Consider the following 18,343-nt stretch of genomic DNA (forward strand, 5'->3'; position numbering starts at 1 on the left):
ATGTGGATATATTAATATATCCAGAGAAAGAGAGGGAGAGAGAGAGTCTAAACTAATAAGGATGGTCACCTCTAGGAATAGAACTGGGAATTAGGTTTTAAAAATACTTATTTTTATTCTTTTTTTTTAATTGACAGATACCATTGTATGTATTTATTGTATACAACATGATCTTTTGAAGTATTGGGGTTTTTTAATTTCAGCATATTATGGGGGTACAAATGTTTAGGTTACATATATTGCCTTTGCTCCATCTGAGTCAGAGCTTCAAGCGTGTCCATCCTCCAGATAGTGCACACCGCAACCATTAGGTATGTATATACCCATCCCCTCCTCCTCCCACCCGCCCAACACTCAATGAATGTTACTACCAAATGTGCACATAAGTGTTGATCAGTTAATACCAGTTTGATGGTGAGTACATGTGGTGCTTGTTTTTCCATTCTTGTGATACTTCATGTAGTAGAATGGGCTCCAGCTCTATCCAGGATAAGACAAGAGGTGCTAGATCACCATTGTTTTTTGTGGCTGAGTAGAACTCCATGGTATACATATACCACATTTTCTTAATCTTGGGCACTTGGGTTGTTTCCACATCTTTGCAATTGTGAATTGTGCTGCTATAAACATTCTAGTGTAGATGTCTGTTTTATAGAATGTCTTTTATTCCTTATTTTTATTCATAATAAAATATTAAAGGTAAGGTAGACATACCCATCTCCAACCCATGCACAAGTACACACCCTGGAAATAAATACAACAAAATCTTAACATTTATTCATTCGAGTGGTTGAAATATGAACATTTTTTACCATCTTCTTTATACTTCTCTTAATTTTTGTAATCTCTCTCTCTCCATTTAAGAAACAGGAATCTGTGACCAGGCTGAATCTGTTTCAAGTAAAACAAGCATGGAAGGGATGTAGATGATGACTGTAATCTCAATCACTCTCAAGATTCCATTTATTTATGTACCTTGTTTTGTTTGCAATTTTGAGAAAAATCATAATGAATCTGTATAAGTAGCTGCGAATAGCAACAGTATTTTCTTTAATGGCTCCTCTTACAGGCTGTGGCTTAAATTAAATTGATCCACGACCTTGAAAGAGGAGTAAGAGGAAATAATTGTTTCAAGATTAAATCACTTAAAATATCTAACTACTCATATCCCTTGCCTTAGATATAAAAGTAGGGGAATTGCACTCAAGCTTTGAAACTCTCTTTATTTAAAAAAAGATTCCCCATTATGGACATGTTACACGTTCATTTGGAATTCTACTCCTGATTTTACATCCTGACACGGACATGCGCCTCTGCTCTGCCTGGCATTCGGTCAAACAGGACCCACCAGTGCAGCTGCTTGTACAACTTTATCTGAGCAGACACACAGCAGACTGGATTCAAAGAAAGCCCAGTACAGATCTTCAAGCTTCCTAATAAACGTCAGTTACAGAAGTTCAAATCTTGCTCAGAGATATTAGGAAAAGCTTTATTCCAAGATCTTCACAAAAATTATTGGCTTCTAAAATGTTCACTGAAGCCCCTCTCAGTGAGGACGCCTTCTAGGGAAGCAAATGTTGTTACAAGATGACAGTATTCATTAATCATTCATCTGGGCATTTATAAAATGTTCTCCACTCAGAGATCCTTCTCCTTTTAACACAAGTGTCTCTACCCACTCGTAATAACAGCCGGCACTACCCGATGCTGCAATGCACCGAGGACTGTTTCACATACATTATTAGGGTCTCAAAGTTGGTACATGTTGGACATAGTAGTCAGACACCCTCCTCTTCCTCCTCTCTGGTGCTCAGTCATTTCTAGAAACATCTGCAGTACAATGTAAAAGTGATCGTTTACGGAGTAAAATGCCAAAACCAGGAATGTTACCAAGTCAGTGAAAATGGGGTGGAGATCTTGGATGAGGCAGAGGAAAGCCTTGGTAAATATGGATCTGGGTGAGGCAGAGAGAATTAACACAGGAAGCGATAAGATCGGCACTTCAAAGAGGGTGATTATAAAAACGTAAGAAGAGATCTTGGGAAATTCGAGGAAGACATCCAACATGCTTACAGAAATGTCCTTTTTGATTATGTTGCACCAGTCAAACTAAAGTGATGTTGTATTGTCCTCGCGTATTTCATCGATTCCAAGATGCACATAATACTCATCTTTTGACAGCTCTGAAAACAGGATGTGTTTTGCAATCGATGAAGCTGAGACAGAATGAAATGTCTGGTGTCACGTTTTTGTGTATATATGAAAACTCAATGTTCATTCCAACAACTAGAGCATAGTTGCAAATATAACCTGAAATGTCCTAAATATGAGACAAAATAAACTTTCCCATAACTAGAGTTTCCTTTTTCAAGATAAAGTCCTAACCAATCATTTTCCCATTTGTTTAGTGTATTCATCTTAAGCGGCCTCTTCCTAATTCCAAATATTCTCAGGTAACTAAATTCTACTGTATAAATCGAGTCAGTGTGGGATTTAATTATAATTTTTAAAATATATATTTAGAAAATAAAGTTTAAATAAGCATTCTGTAGGGAGAGCTTGGGCAGAAGGAGCATGGACCAGTTCAGACTGCCTGATATTGAATTCTACCTTCAGAATTTCCAAGCTGGGTGACCTTGGGCAAGTCACTCACGCTCTCTGTGCCTCAGTTACCTCATCTGTAAAATGGAGATAATAATATTGTATATTCATAGTCATGTTAGAAGATGTAAATGAGGTAATCTTTATAAAGCACTTAGAATCAAGTTGGCGCATAGAAATGGTGTGAACTATTATGTTTTTCAAAGCATTTATGGCACAACCCCCCAAACAAAACAAATTTCAATTTTTTAACGATAACTTCTATTTGTGTTTTTCTCATTATAAAGTAATATATAATGATTATTGGAAAAATAGAAAACATTAACATTTTTTGAACATATTTTCTAGACAGGTCTCTGTTTATATATAGTAGTCATTTTTACAAATATAGGATCATATCATACACACTGTTTTTACTTTCAATCTTTGCTTAATAATAGGTAGAGAACATCTTTCCAAATCTGAATATTTTTCCACACTCATTTTAAATGACTCGAAAATAGTACATTGTCTTGAGTAAAATTTTTTTTAACGAATCCTTCTCTTTCAATATTATAAATCATTCTACAGTAAACATTCTTGCAGGTATGTGTTCATGTATTTTTTAATAATTTTCTTGTGATGAATTCTTAGAGTGGAATTGCTGGCTCAGAGGATTTACAACACATCAAGCTTTTATAACAGTAATAAGGAGCATGAGAATAGCTAACATTAATTGAGTGCTTACCATGAGCTAGGCCAAACTCACAATGTCCCTCCAAGATAGAGACTTTTATTATCCCCCCTGTATGAGAGACACAGAAACTCAGGGAAGTGAAGAAACCTGCCCAGAGCCACCCTCCTGCCTGGTGAAAGGTTGGGCCCATTCTCTGAGAGTCTGTCTCTCCGTAGTGCTTGGGATGTCATTTTGTGACTGGACACATTCCCAGTGCTCTCCCTCTCCTTGGTGATGTATTTGATATATTTTCATGGCCAGCCCACATGAGACCCTCCTATTGATTTGGGGAGGTCAAGGAGCCAAAAGTGACATTTTTGATAAACCATTGGCTAAAGACAACTAGATGGGAACGTGCAGTAAATGAGAAATCACACCAGCGAGGCACCGGGAGGTCAGACAGCCATTCTCAAGGTACAGCCTTTGTACATCTTGGGACATCTTTATATATCTTGAGACACTCATCAATTTCACTGACCTTGACCCCCGAGGCTCTCTGGGGTCAACACTGTGGCTCGCTTGGTCTTCAGAGGAGCACCTGCTACCCTTCTCTTGGGTTGGATCAAAAGGCAGCATGATGAGGGCAGGACCCTGTGGAAGATGAAATGTAAAATCAATAATCCATTCATGAGCTCAACAAATACTCACTGAAGGTCTGTCCATCCTGGGGATGCAGAGATGAAGAGCATCGGCCCTACCTTCAAGGAGCTGGGGACGTGACAGGTTAAGAAATGATGGCAACATCAAGTAGGGAGGGCCAAGTAGGGAGCTTCCTAGAGGAAAGACTACCCAAGTGCATCTTGGAGGATAAGTTAAGCAGGGAAAGAGAAAGAGGAGAGAGGCTATGTGCAGGGCAGAGGATTAGAACCAACACTCTACAGTCATCCTGGTCTGGGTTTGACTCTTATCTCGGTTATGAAGTAGCTGAAGTGTCTGTGGATGAATCTCTCTAGATTCAGTTTCAACATCCAGAAAATGAGGGCTATACCTCATCAGGTTGTTGCGAGAATAAATGAGATAATGCCAAGGAAATAGTAAGCACCCCATGGAGATCAATCAATCAATCTAACTGGTCTACAGCCCTTGCGGCTCACTGGCCGGTAGCCTAGCAACAAGGGGGCTCTCCAGGGAGAGTGGCAAGGAAGCTGGCGGGTACCCCTGCTGATACGCAGACTGAGGTGTGGCTGGTCATCAGGACTCTAATCTAGATTGCAAAGCTCAGGATCTTCCCACTCAGTCAAGTGAGTCCTCTCTCCTCCCCATCCTTTCATAAATATGACAGGTGGCAGAGGTGTGGGGTAGCTCTCCTGGGGCACGATGCACACTGCATCCAGCTGTGTCCTGCCCAAGCATAGCTCCCCGTGGGATGAGAGAGGGGTGCGCAATATACATCCTGCTAGCACTATGCTCTTGTGTGTTTCTTGGAGCTGCTGCCATATACCATTTGCGGGGTTTGTTCCCATTCCTTATGTAACGTATTCGACAAATGTCAGCTGTTATTACTACCAAAGAGTTGGATACAGGAGATTTGGAAGCTTAAAAGTAAGCCATTACTTCTAAACTGTGAGGGATTTTGGGGCAGCTTCCTGGAGGAAAGACTACCCAAGTGCATCTTGGAGGATGAGGTAAGCAGCTAGAGAGAAAGAGGAGAGAGGGAAAGATTTCTCCAAGCAGGGGGCAAATGAAGATGCTGCTTGTTGTGTAGGCTATTTCAAAGCTTCACATAATGCTTGCCCTTTTTTTAGAAACTGTGCTTTTCTTTAGCCATTCCTCACCAATGCGGACCTAACTTTTCCTTTTAGAGGTGGCTCTTGCAGGCCAGGAGTGACCTGGGGCGGGCAGCCCCTCCAGATGTTTAACGGCTGCACCCCTGTGTGGAGTTGTTGCAGATTTACAGCTGTGTACCCAGCCCCAGCAAGGCACACACGTTAAATAAAAGAAAAAAGTGGCCAGACGTCATAAAACCATGAGTTACCCTTCTAGCTGGGAATGCACACTTTGATGTACTTCAGGGAAAGTCTTGTTGAAAATAGGAGATCAGGACTTACAGCTTTCAACTGTTTCTACCTGTTCTCAGAAATTTCATGGGACAGGGTCAACATTCCCTGAAGGAAACCCCGTCTTTAGGAACCCTGTCATTCTGCCAGAGGCAGACCATAATATTGTATGCAGCCAACGTTTGTTGTCCCTTACTACGTGCCACGAGGCAAGGGGCTGCCGCAGTAGACGGGCAGAGCTGGCCCTGCCCTTGTGTGGCTGGTGGACGCTGGCTTTGATGCCCCTCCAAGAATTCCCAGGGAATGCATTCGCCTGCTAGGGAATGTGCTGTCCCTGCCTTTCCCTGCCTGGCCTCGTTCCTGGTTCTGCTGGGACTCGCACTGTGAAACAGCTCCGAGGAGGGCTGCAGGGACCTGCAGCGCATTAGTAGGGATACAGCTGCCTAATCCCTTAGCAGTGACATTTTATCCTTTTCTATTCATGTTTCATGCCCCCTGCATCACCCTCACCCCTGAGACATTCAAAATATACTCCTTTGGGACTTGAAATGCACAATTTTAGGCTTGATATATAGGGGGGAAACTTGGCAGAACCCATAATCTGCTTATCTTCAGCCAGCAAACCACCAAAGCCCCGGCCAGCCCCAGAGGGCCCTCCTAAGAACCAGCCTCAGCAAACACGCCCGGCGAGCTGCTTTCTTGCTACTACAAAAAACGCTCCGGTCTCCTCTTTTATAGCCACTTCTCAGAGCATCCAGTCTCTGAAACCCTCCACCGGCCTCCCATTGCACGAAGGGGGAACCCGAAGTTGTTCTGGAGTGTAAGCTCGAGACGGGCCACAACTGTGCGGCTCGCAGCTGGGGCTGTCCGCGGCAGGTGCTCCGTAAACGGCTCCGTCTCCGTGGCTTGCCAGGTCCTCTGCAGCCTGGGTGACCAGCAGGCAACTCGCTGGACCCCACGTTGGCCCACTCCCTGCTCTCAGCCGTGCCAAGCTTGTCCTGCCGCTGAGCTGCTCACGCCAGGTGGGCGTCCTCCCTTCCTGGAATGGCCCCCAGACGGTCACGTGGATCCTCCCCGACTCTTTTCAGGCCTCTGCTCTTGGTAGCCCTTTCCTGATGAGTGAATCTAAAACAAGATATTCTTTTACATTTTATCACCCTGCCCCACTTTATTTTTCTTAAATCAACTTTCTTTAGGTTGTAATTTTAAAACTACCCAATGCACACATTTTTTAAGTGTCCACTTGGATTCCTAAAATTTGGAAACCATACATACCTGAGGAAGCGCCACCACAGCCAAAACAAGGACATTGCCACCCTCAAGAGCTGCTCTGCGCCCCATCCCAGCCTCACCCCCTGCCTAGGCTCCCACTGGTCTGCTTCCCGTCACTAGCGATTGGCTTTGTCTCCCCTGGAGTGTCACACCCAGGGAGTCCTGTGCTGCCTACTGTCAGGCTTGTCTCACTCAGCAGAACGTCAGTGAGATTCCCCCACGTCGTCATGTGTCTCCGGGGCTCATTCCTTTTACTACTGAGCAGATCCTCAATTGTACGGATGTTCTATAATTTGTCTGCCTGTTCACCTGTGGATGACATTTGGGGTGTCTGGTTCGCTTTATTCTTTATTTGTAGCCCTCAGCACCCCCTGACATCCTATTACCCCATGGGAATGCCAGCTCCAGGAGGACAGGACCCTTGTCCGTGTCATTCACTGCCGTATCCCTGGTACCCAGAGCAGTGCCAGGCACACAGTAGGTGTTCAGTATTTGTTGAAGGAATGAATATTTTTGCATTTCTTTTCTGTGAACCTCAATGTAGAGACCTTTGGGCCTTCCAAGTGAAACCAGGTGTTAGTAAGCTGGGGCTCCCTTGCCCATCAAAGACTGGGCTAAGTGTGCCTGCACCCTGGATCCTATGAATACACACACACACACACACACACACACACACACACACGTGCACACACACACACATGTGCACACACACACACAAACACGTGCAAACGAGAGAGGCTGGCCAGCACCCCATACTGGCTGCCTGATTATTAGGCATGGGTGCGAATCTCAGCTCCACCACTTACTAACTCTTGGGCAAGTTATGTAACCTCTCTGTGCCTCAGTTTCCTCATATGCAAAATGGGAATAATTTGTGTTCAATAGAGTTACTACAAGCATTGAATAAGACAGTAAATGTTAATCACCTGTAACAGTGGCTAGCCTCATTAAATGTTAGCTCACAGTATCATCTGAGTAGTTAGCAGACACAAAAATAAGGGAAAACTGCATGGTGTTTACTAAAATTTCCTAAAAACATTTCCTAAAGAGATTAGGTCCTGTCTTAGTCTGTTTTATGCTACTGTAAAAGAATACCGAAGGCTGGGTAACGTATAAGGAAAGGAGGTTTATTTAGCTCGCAGTTCTGCAGGCTGTCCAAGAAGCAGGGCGCTGGTATCCGCCTGGCTTCGGATGAGGGCTTTTGTGCCATGTCAAAGCATGGCGGAGAAGGTCAAAGGGGAAGAGAGACCAAACCTGAGGGGTGTCCCCGCTTTCTAACAACCCACTCGAGTGGGCACTATTCCATTCCCCCAAGAACCAATCCAGTCTCGTGAGAGTTTGAGCTTGCTCACTACCACTAGAACACACCAGACCACTGACACCAAGCCATTCCTGAGGGATCCACTCCCGTGACCTAAACACCTCCCAGTAGGCCCCACCTCTAACACTGGGGACCAAATTTCAACATGAGGTTTGGAAAGACAAACATGCAAACCACAGCATGTCCTATAAGTGGCTGTGCCACCAACGTTCCACCTTGTTGCTATATACTTCACTCCAGACATTATTTCCTTTGGGCCTAAATCTTTTCCATTCATTCAGTCAAGATCTTTAGTGACTACCCACTATATGCCAGGCACTGTTCTAGACTCTGGGATACTGTGTCAAGTGAAACAGGCAAGTCTCCCATTTTTAAGGGGTTCATATTTAAGAAGAGGGAGATGGACTACAAATTAGTAGATAAGCAATAGTTTTTTTCAAAGAGTGATGAGTTTTTACTGAGGACGGAAACAAGAGGTGACAGAGGGGTTTTAGAATGGTCAGGGAAGCCCTTTCTGAGGTCGTGATGTTTAGGTCAAGGCAGGATTGACAGGAAGTAGGCGGCTGTGAGAAGATCGGGAGAAAGATCCGGCCAGACAGAGGGAGCAGCTGGAGCAAGGCCCCTGACGCTGGGATGAGTTTAGCACGTTCCAGGAACGGAGATAAGAGCAGTGTGGCTGGAACACAGGAAAAGAGGAGCTGGGGAGTTGGCAACAGGCCGGCTCCTAAATATGCTTGCAAACTAGGTATGGCCAACACTCGGCAAAGCCGTCCAGACTTTTCTGGGAGTCCTTTTTTGTCTGCTCCAGTGGGGTGGTTCCTCATCCTCAGGCAGCCAACCTGCACTGCCCAGGTCTGGCCCCAGCACTGCTAAGCTCTTCCTTCCTCCTTCTTCTCTGCTCAGTGGCATCTGGAAGGGACTTTCAACCCAGGCCAGCCACCAGATACGCTGGCCGAGTACAACCAGGTTCTTAGAAAACGTGGAGCTGTCTCTCACAGTTGTTAAGACCGTGCAAACCCAAGTTCAAGTCCTTGGTTGGCTATTAACCATGCTCATTGGTACTGGGCACATTCCTTAACTTGTCTAGGAGCTGTTGTTCTCTCCCGAGATATTGGGATGAGACTAGGGTTTCTGGGAAGAGGAAATGAGACAGCACATGTCAGCATTTGCCATTATGCCTGGTGCAAAGCAAGTGCCCAGGCAAAAATAGGCTTTTCTTGTTTTTGGTGATTACTTCTTCCACTGCTGGGAGAGGACATGTATTGAAAGAATCAAGAAAGAATGCCACCTTTGTAGATGAATTCTCCCGGCTCCTGATTTTAGGGAACCCTGTTTGGTTCCTCTCTAGCTGCCATCTGCTTGATTCTTGCCAGCAAGATGAGCTGTTCCGCTCTGGAAATGCAGATGCTGTTTCCTGTCCGGAAGCTCGGGGGCTCGTTCTCATAGCAGCCCAAGCAGTGCCTGCAGCTGGGCCAATCACGTCTAGTTAAGTGACTCAGATCCTGGAAGTAGGAACTGAGCAGGGAGTCCTGAAAAAAGACAGGCGAGGCCACTCCGGGGGAAGCCAGTCCCCACTGGAGCACGGCTGCCATCCCGCCCCCCTTCCCTGAGCGCTCAGCCCCTTTGAAAGAGAGCAAAGAAACTGTGCTGAGCTTTAATGAGGAATCAGCCAGGCGCACTTTGCCACGGGCCTGGCTGGAGGCAGAAAGAGATGGACGCCCCGAGAGTGACCCACCACCGCTAAGTCGTTCCCGCCGTCATCGGATGCTACCAGAGACCCCGTGGTCATGTGGCTTCAAGCAGCCCAGGCTCGCACATGCCGCTTCTCCGCAATCCCACCAACCGCTGCGCCTGCCCTGCCATCTGAGGGAGAATCAACATCAGACGTCGCCGGGAGGCCGGCGACACTGCCAGCGCAGAGCCAGGGGAGCGGCAGGCGTCTGAGGGAAATGTCAGCATTTATTGCTTTTCCCGTTCGCGTCGACCCTCCTCGAGCAGACGTTCCGAAGACCAATAAAGTTATTTTCCCCCTTTCCCGGGGTCCTGGGCCCGGTAATAACATCTTCCCGAAGGGCAATGAGTCTGTCTTTAACCTTGGCCTCCCGGGCAGGTGCGCATCCGTGTGGCTTCCGGGAGCGTCTCTGGGCTGCAGGCTCCCTGCCTGCGGACGCCTTCCCTTCTGGGAAAGCGACAGGCCCCCCCCTCAGTGGTCCAGCCTCCTCTGCTCTCCTCCAGCTCCTCTGGAAACCCACTAAGTTATCTTAATTACCATTCCTTCTCGGTCTCTGCCAAGAAGTGGGGAGATTTATAATTGAATCAGTCAAATATTTGCTGTGGTTTATTTCTCTGCCTCTCGAGCTCTAGTAAAAGTTGCATTTCCATGCCACTTTGGGGTGTATGACTGATGACTCACAGGCACAGCCCTCGCGTCCCATGCCAGCATGGGTTATTTTTCAGAGGCCAGGGAAGAACAGAGAACTTGGTAGGGAGGGGTGGTGTATATTTTGGGTTATTATGCGAACGCTCTCTGGGTGGCTGCAAGAGACACAAGCTGCTTTGGGAGACAAACTTCTACCCACAGCCAGCCCACGCACAGATAGGAAATACATCCTTCTATTGGATTTGGCCACATGCCTCCCATACACCTTCCAGGGCTTCTGCAGACCTATTAGATAGAACATGCTATGGAGTCATCTCTTCAGTCAACCAAGCACAGAGCAGCCCCCTGAGCATCCCTCTGTCCTGTGTCGATCACAGTGGGGTCCTGGAACAGAGGAGTCAGATGTCCCCGGTGTTGAGCCTAAGGTATCAATTCCCAGCGCTGGGCATGGAAAGGAAACTCTGGCCGGGGCCTGGGCTCTCCCTCTAGTGGCAGCCAGTCTGCCAAGCTGATCACACTGCAGAATCCCGGAGAGCAGAGGCTTCCCTGAACCAGATGGCTTCCCTCTAACCAGCTTCTCTCCGGCTGCTGGTCTCCCTGCCCGGGAGGGCAGTCTCCACGTCTGGCTCCGTTGGTCCACCCTGCGTTCCCAGCCTGCAGCCCTTCCCCAGGTTACAGCAGCAGGGGTGACGCTACATGACGCTCCCTGGCGTACGTTAATCTGTGATAGGGGCAACCATATATCCCACTCTAGGGCACTGTTGAGATGGAGAGAAGGAATGAAGGGGTTAGACCAGGACATTCTTGGGCAACTGGGATAAATAGACACCTTACACATAATAGAGTTGGAATTAGACCAACAGAAGACACTGCCATTTTTCCTGGGTGATTCTCTCCTACTGCCCTATAAGAAATGGAAAATATGCTAGAACTTGCTGTGACCTTGAGGAGCAGACTGGGAAGGAAGAGAGGCATGAAGTTATCTGTGACAGCTTTGCCAAAGTCATGAATAAGCCCCAACACTTCAGTGGCTTAATTTAATAAGCGTTTATTGCTCACTCCTGTCATCATTTCAGGCTCTCCCCCAAGTGCTGGTTCTAGGATCCAGGCCACTCCTATCTGGTGGCTACACCACCTTGGGCTTTAAGGGTTCCCTGGCACCTTCCAGGGGAAGATGGGAAGGGAGGGAGAACAGGTGAAAGGAGGTTGCACAGTTGACCTCCACAGAGGTCACTAAGGAACAGTGTCAAGGGAGGAAGGGAAGGAAGACACAAGAAAAAACAAAGACAGTGCAAAGGAAAAAAAACACACTGCACACATTCCAAATGAGAATTGGGAAGGTGAAGTCATAGAAGCCTTATAAAGGCAACTCTCAAGCCTTGATGTTATATATGAATTTGCAAACACCTGGGCCATAGTGTCCCATAGGTACATGTTCTGCTCTAGGTGGTACACGATTCCTACCTTGCTGACTGTAATTCTGCCCTTTTCTTTCCCATTCAGGAAAGCTCATTAGAAGGCAAGGGAGTGGAAATGATTGTTATACATTCAGTTTAGTTTCCTTTCAATGGAATTCATTTACAAATTTGCTGTTTTATTCATTTGATATTTAACAAACATGTATTGATCAAACTCTGCTCCAGGTGAACTTGATATAACAGTGAATTTTAATAACGATAGCTGAAATGTTTAAGGCGCATTAACCATACACAAAGCACTTAACTGTTCTAAGCACTTTACGTGTACTGACTCATTTAATCATCATAGCAACATTTTGATATAGATACTGTTATTATCCCCCATTTTAAAGATAAAGAGACTGAGGCACAGAGAATTTGAATAGCTTAGGCAAGTGTCACCATGCGGTTTAAGCTATTTAAGCTCTCTGCACCTCAGTCTTCAGATAATCAAGCTCTGAAGTCCCCACTTTTTTTTTTTTTTTTTTTTTTTTTTTGAGACAGAGTCTCACTCTTTTGCCCGGGCTAGAGTGCCGTGGCGTTAGCCTAGCTCACAGCAACCTCAAACTCCTGGGCTCAAGCGATCCTTCTGCCTCAGCCTCCCGAGTAGCTGGGACTATAGGCATGGGCCACCATGCCCAGCTAATTTTTTCTATGTATTTTTCGTTGTCCGATTAATTTCTTTCTATTTTTAGTAGAGACGGGTCTCGCTCTTGCTCAGGCTGGTTTCAAATTCCTGAGCTCAAACAATCCGCCTGCCTCAGCCTCCCAGAGAGCTAGGATTACAGGCGTGAGCCACCACGCCCGGCCTGAAGTCCCCACTTTTAACCACTCTGCCATGTAGAGTGGAGAACTCCTGTCCTGGCATTTGCATTCTTCTGAGTAGGCTGATAATACACGTAAAAGCATATTATACCATTTTAGGAGGTGATGAATGCTTTGAAAACCATAAAGCTCAATAAAGGGATACAGGACAGAGACACACCCTACACTACGTCGTATCATAGCCAATACCTTATTCAAGAGCCCCCAGCTAGCAGCTTCCTCCTTAAATGAAAACTGCCCTCCGTGCTTCTGAGGAGTGACTCTACAGAGTCAGCCAAAAATCGATGTCTTCTCTCTCTTCTGAAAAATGCCTTTTCGTAGTGTAATTTGCTTGGTTGGACAGGGAGCACTGCCACTAGTCCTCAGCCGTTTCTGTGTCCCTTGGCTAGTCGGCCAGTTCAGCGGGAGATGACAGATGCCCAAATTAGTAACGAGCGATGGCCCCACACAAGTAATCACCTTCCCCAAACTCTTCCTCACAGGGGTGATAACTTGGACCCCAAATGAAGTATACTCTCGTCGCCTTGGCACCAAGGAAGTGACAGTCATTCCTCTGGCTGTCAGCAATTTGTAGACGGGGGTCTTTGTAGTTAGACATTTACGAGGTTGCTAAGGAACAAATACTTTGGTTAGAAAGGTCTCCAAAAGCAGCATCAGTTTGTCATATCACTTCAAACCATTTATTTTAGCCCACAAAGACAGGTGTGACCATGGGTTACGGGGCAGAGGGAAGCTAAACACAAACGCTCATTTCCTGAGATACAGCGGACATTTCTACTCCTAAGCAGTGACTACCTCCAGCTCCCCGCGTGCTAGAACCACTCTTCTCTCCTATGATCAGTATGATTTGCAAGTAGGTGACTCATGGTCACTAGGTACTTAATAAAATGGTTATTATCTTCCAGGCACTGCCCTAAGCATTATCTCATGTCATCCTTATAACCTCCCTGAATGTTAGGTGCTATTGTTCCCCAGTACGGAAACCGGGAAGAAGGTAAAAGTAGATTCGCCCAACATCAAAGAATAGCAAGTGGCAGAGTCAGAATTCAAACCCAAGTTTGTCTGATGGCAAAGCCTTTGTGCTTAAGATTATAGAGTCTTTTGTTTTCAATTATCACATTTCGGATGGAAAAAGTGGCAATGCTGACGACGGGGAAGGCACATTAGGGGATTCCTGGAGTTTCATTCTGTGAAGTTCGTGAAAGGGGTTATGGTTGATGTCTGTAACCCATCAAAACCTTTTTATGGAAGGGAAAGTGGAGAGATTGCTTAATCCCACCGTGGTGGTTTTTATCAGCTAAAACCTATACTTTGAATGTTCTCTAGAAATCAGCATGCAAGTGTCTTTTCTATGCAGTAATTTTGAAAGAGTTCACAAGATTAGTCCGTTGTTACTGGGGTTTTATCCATTTTCTTTTCAACAGGTAAGAAACACTGGTGTTCTCTTTGTCTTCTCCGCATCCTCTCTGTTCAGCCCCTGCTCGAGCCCTGTCCTCTCTTCCTTGGAAATGCTCCTCCAAAGTTGACTCCTCATTCACTGTCCTAATCAAACCCTTGTCGCCTCATACTTGGGTTTCTGCAATCTCTTCCTAACTGGTCTTCCTGCTTCACTTCATTCTGCCCTTCAGAATATCTCACATCCTGCCTACAAACTAATTCCTCAAACACCTCTTTCATCACATCAGTCACTGCTCAAGAGTCTTCAGTGGCTCCCACTTGCCCGCCACAGAATTTCACCTGCCATTTAGAACAGGCCTCTCTCAAGTCACACGTTCCTTCCCCCAACCCCTCATTCTGGTCGCCTTAGCTGACCACTCTGTCTCTCACTAGTTGCTTCCAATTCTGAACCTGGTTTCCATTGAAACAGAATTTAACAATTTAATTCTTGTTTTATCCAGGCCAGGCACTGTGAGGGCATGGACAATGTGGCTGAACAGATCTATGTCCAAATTCTCAGTTGGCGACTTAGGAGCTGTGTGACTTTGGTCAAGTTGCTTGACTTCTCTGAGCCTCAGTTTCCTTATCTGTAAAATATGGATATGAATAGTATGAAGATAGGTACCAAGATAGGGTTTTTTCAATAATTGAACAAAATGATGATGAGAAGGAGTAGGAGGATGACAACAACCACCAACGTGTATTTTGTGTTTGCCGTGTGCCAGGTACTAAGTATTATCTTAATCCTCACAACAACCCTACAACATACATAGTATTATTTTCACAGTTTTGCTGATGGGGAAACTGAGGCACAGGCAGGTGAAGCCAATAAGTGCCCCACCCAGGATTCTCTGCCAAGGCTCCCAGGCTCCACGGCGCTCACTCTCAGCCACTCTGCAAGACCATCTTCTCCTAGTAAATCATCAACAAATGGCAGCTGGAAATGCGGGTCTATGATTCCTTATCTGAAACTCTTGTGGTGCCAGATACATTTTGCAATTCAGAATTTGGAGAATTACAGGAAAGTTATGCTTGGCACATACAATGTATCATATAACACCCCAGTGGGAACTAAAGCCACAACTCGTATCTCACACACACACACACACACACACACACACACACGCAGACACACACGCACACACGCACGCACGCACACACATGCACGTACATACAAACAAAAAGAAAAAACCACTTTGGGTTAAAGCTTTTTGGGTTTCAGAACTGCAGATAAGAGATGGTGGCTTATAGTAATAAAACCGATCGGAATAATAAGTATAATAAAGGATGGCTGTTAATGTGACAACTTTCGTGACTCTCGTTTTACTGGATGAGCTCGTAGTAAAATGTACTAAAAAGTCTTTCCCTGGTAGGGAATGGGTGGGAGGGGAAGATGCTAGGCCTGAGACCAGGTCTGCACTTTGCGTCTCACGCGTACTCTCTCCTTTTCCCAGTATGACTTCATGGAACGTCTGGACGGCAAGGAGAAGTGGAGCGTGGTTGAGTCGCCCAGGGAGCGCCGGAGCATACAGACCTTGGTGCAGAATGAAGCCGTGTTTGTGCAGTACCTGGACGTGGGCCTGTGGCACCTGGCCTTCTACAATGACGGCAAAGACAAGGAGATGGTTTCCTTCAACACTGTTGTCTTAGGTAGGTGTTGAGGTCTCTGAGATGATACACCATGCAGGGAAGATGGGAGTGTTTTGGGCCTCTCCGTAGAAGACACATCTTCGTAGTTGTTTTCAGATGAGACCAAACCAGAATCCTTCAACTGGGCCTCTTAGTATCAGCCACCTAAAACTGGCTCTGATTAAAGTGGGAATGCTGCCTAAACCACGAAAGACCCACCCTTGGTCCCAAGATTCAACTATGGTTAAGAGTTTGGGTCAGACTGCCTGGGTCAAGTTCTGACCATACAACCTAAGCAAATCACTGGATTTTATAAGCCTCAGTTTCCTTACAGTAAAATAAAACTAACACTACTGCCCACCTCATAGAACTATTATGAGGATTAAGTAAAATAAATATATAAATCTCTAAGCATGTAGTAGAGCCAATAAACACTGGCCGTTCGCATCAGCTCAGAATTTCTCTTAAACATGGAGGAAACCTCAAAATGAAAAGTTTTTTAAACCTTTGAAATAAATCAGGGTAAGGATATAGACATGAAAAATCATGTCTTTATTCCCAAGCAAGTAAATCTCAAAATGCTTTACTTAAGTACTTGTCATTTTTGGCATGTTTCAGTCCTGCTTCTTATTAGATATCAAGGGAAAAGCTAAGGTTTTATCCAAAATTTCCTCTTTTATGCACATGCAAACCCCTAAAAGGGTCATTAGCTTGAGAAGATTTCATGAAGTTTTCTACAACGAACCCTAAGAATGTGAACAAAGAAGCTGCAGATATTTTCATTAAAGTTGTTTTGTCTTTGGGTTTTAATCTTCCTTCTGATGATAATAATTGATTCTGGGTAGAGCCTCATGAATCAGGACAGATCATTCGACCTATTTCACAGAGGTTCAGAAAGCCGAGTCCCTCAAAGTCCGGGGACGTGGAAATGATGGGAATGGCGTGGTTTTCTGGGCCTCGTCCATTGCCTTTGTACAGCACCACGTGTCCCGACAGCTTTTGGTTGTGGGATCTCAATGTTCACTGGGGAAGCCTAGGTAGGGTGGTTTCTGGAGGGAAGAACTGGTAGCTCAGGATTAAACCCCAGGTTTTCTTTCCCACATCTTAACAAGTCACTCATCTCCCTGAGCCTCACTTTCGCCATCTGTGAAAGGGTAATGACCATGTCCAGGAAGTACAGGGTGATGTGAATATCATGACACGTGGAACGTGTCTGGCGTGCACTTGGTAGTCACTACCTCTAAATGAGAGCTGATAGTTTTTTAGGAATCCATCTTGTAGAGGTGTTTTTCTCTTGACTGCATTTTAGGAACTTTTCTACTGGCCCCACGGATTATTCTGAGGGGCTCCCTGATTCTTGAAAGAGCTGTGTAATCCAGCCTGACATTCCAATGGCAATTCTTCGTCAGGGGCCACAACTTCACAATGGTGTAAAATCACGTAGAGGTTTGGTATTGACCGAAGGATTGAGGTCAATCCTTATTCCCTCTGCTAAGGAAGGATTGACCCTATCAAGGCTAGCCAAATGCTCTAAGGCAGGAGTTGGCACCCTACAGCCCCTGGGCCAAGTCTGGCCCACTGCCTGTTTTTATGAATAAAGTTTTATTGGCGCACAGCCACGTTCATCTGTTTACATATTGTCTGTGGCAGTTTTCCCACTGTAACAGCAGAGTTGAGTGGTTGCAACAGAGACCATATGGCCCACACAGCCTAAATAGTTACTATCTGTCCCTTTACAGAAAAAGGTTGCCAATCCCCACTCTGAAGTAATGTCTTAAACTTTGTATAATGAAAGTCACCGGAGGAGTGTTCCCTAGAAGGAAAACTTCCAGGATCAGGTTATGTACAAATGAGAAAAAAAGTAAAAGGGTAGAGACTCGTTCACAAAAGGAAGAAGCTAGAACAAGTTTGGAAATAGTTTGAGATGTTGAGATTTTTAAAATTCTTTAGTTTAAGAACATGATGAGAAATGACTTCCTTTTTGTCACTTTGTGTTGAAACTCAAAAGGCTTGACACGTGCCTGACAGCACACACCACGCACGGCGGCTGGCTCAGCTGGGGGCTACGAGCACTCAGTGAGGTGGTTAATATCAGTAGTGACAGCTATACGTTTACACGGTGTTGACTTTGAGTCGGGCCCTTAGCTTAGTCAACCCACAGAGTAGCCCTACAAGGTGGGTACTGTCACTATTCTCTCCATCTTCCAGTTGGGAAAACCAAGGCTGAGAGAAGTCAAACAACTTGCCCGAGGTCACACACAGCCAGGAAGAGGTGAAGTCAGGATTTAACCTTTCCAGAGCCTGAGCTCTTAACCCCACTGGATTCCTCTGGATTCTAGCCAAATAAATTCCCTCCCCTCTGAACGGCAAGTTTTCTGGGAGCCCCATGATCTAATAATGGCTTCTGACCTCCTTGCCCTTTTTCTGCACAGACACAGACATTGAGGTAGTGAGATTCCCTTCCCCTGGGCCACTCCTGCCCTGGCCCTTCAGGGCTGGGAATAGCAGTCCTCCCAGAGGGTTTCTCTCGTCTGGACTGTAGCTCAAAGAGAAAGTCAAAGGTAATCGGCCTAATAGCTGGGCAGACATCCTGATAGAGCAATGATAGTAATTGTCCTGAAATGCAGGGAAAGAACAGTGTTTTGTGTGGTTCAGAGGTTCTCCCACACAGACCTATCATCAGAACATTCTCCAGCAAGAGCGGCCAGG

At 45.7% G+C, this 18,343-nt stretch overlaps 1 protein-coding gene across 4 annotated transcripts in view; it reads left to right on the forward strand.

The window, feature by feature from the left end:
- TENM2 (teneurin transmembrane protein 2) overlaps positions 1-18,343 on the forward strand; it is an 888,605-nt gene that overhangs the window by 721,182 nt on the left and 149,080 nt on the right. For all 4 annotated transcript variants that reach the window (XM_012655757.1, XM_012655758.1, XM_012655759.1 and 1 more), the window contains one exon: positions 15,460-15,655. In XM_012655757.1, the coding sequence (XP_012511211.1) occupies positions 15,460-15,655 (196 nt within the window). The remainder of the gene's footprint in view (positions 1-15,459; positions 15,656-18,343) is intronic.

This window comes from Propithecus coquereli, unplaced genomic scaffold (assembly GCF_000956105.1).
Source record: "Propithecus coquereli isolate 6110/MARCELLA unplaced genomic scaffold, Pcoq_1.0 Scaffold483, whole genome shotgun sequence".
Taxonomy (NCBI): Eukaryota; Metazoa; Chordata; class Mammalia; order Primates; family Indriidae; genus Propithecus; species Propithecus coquereli.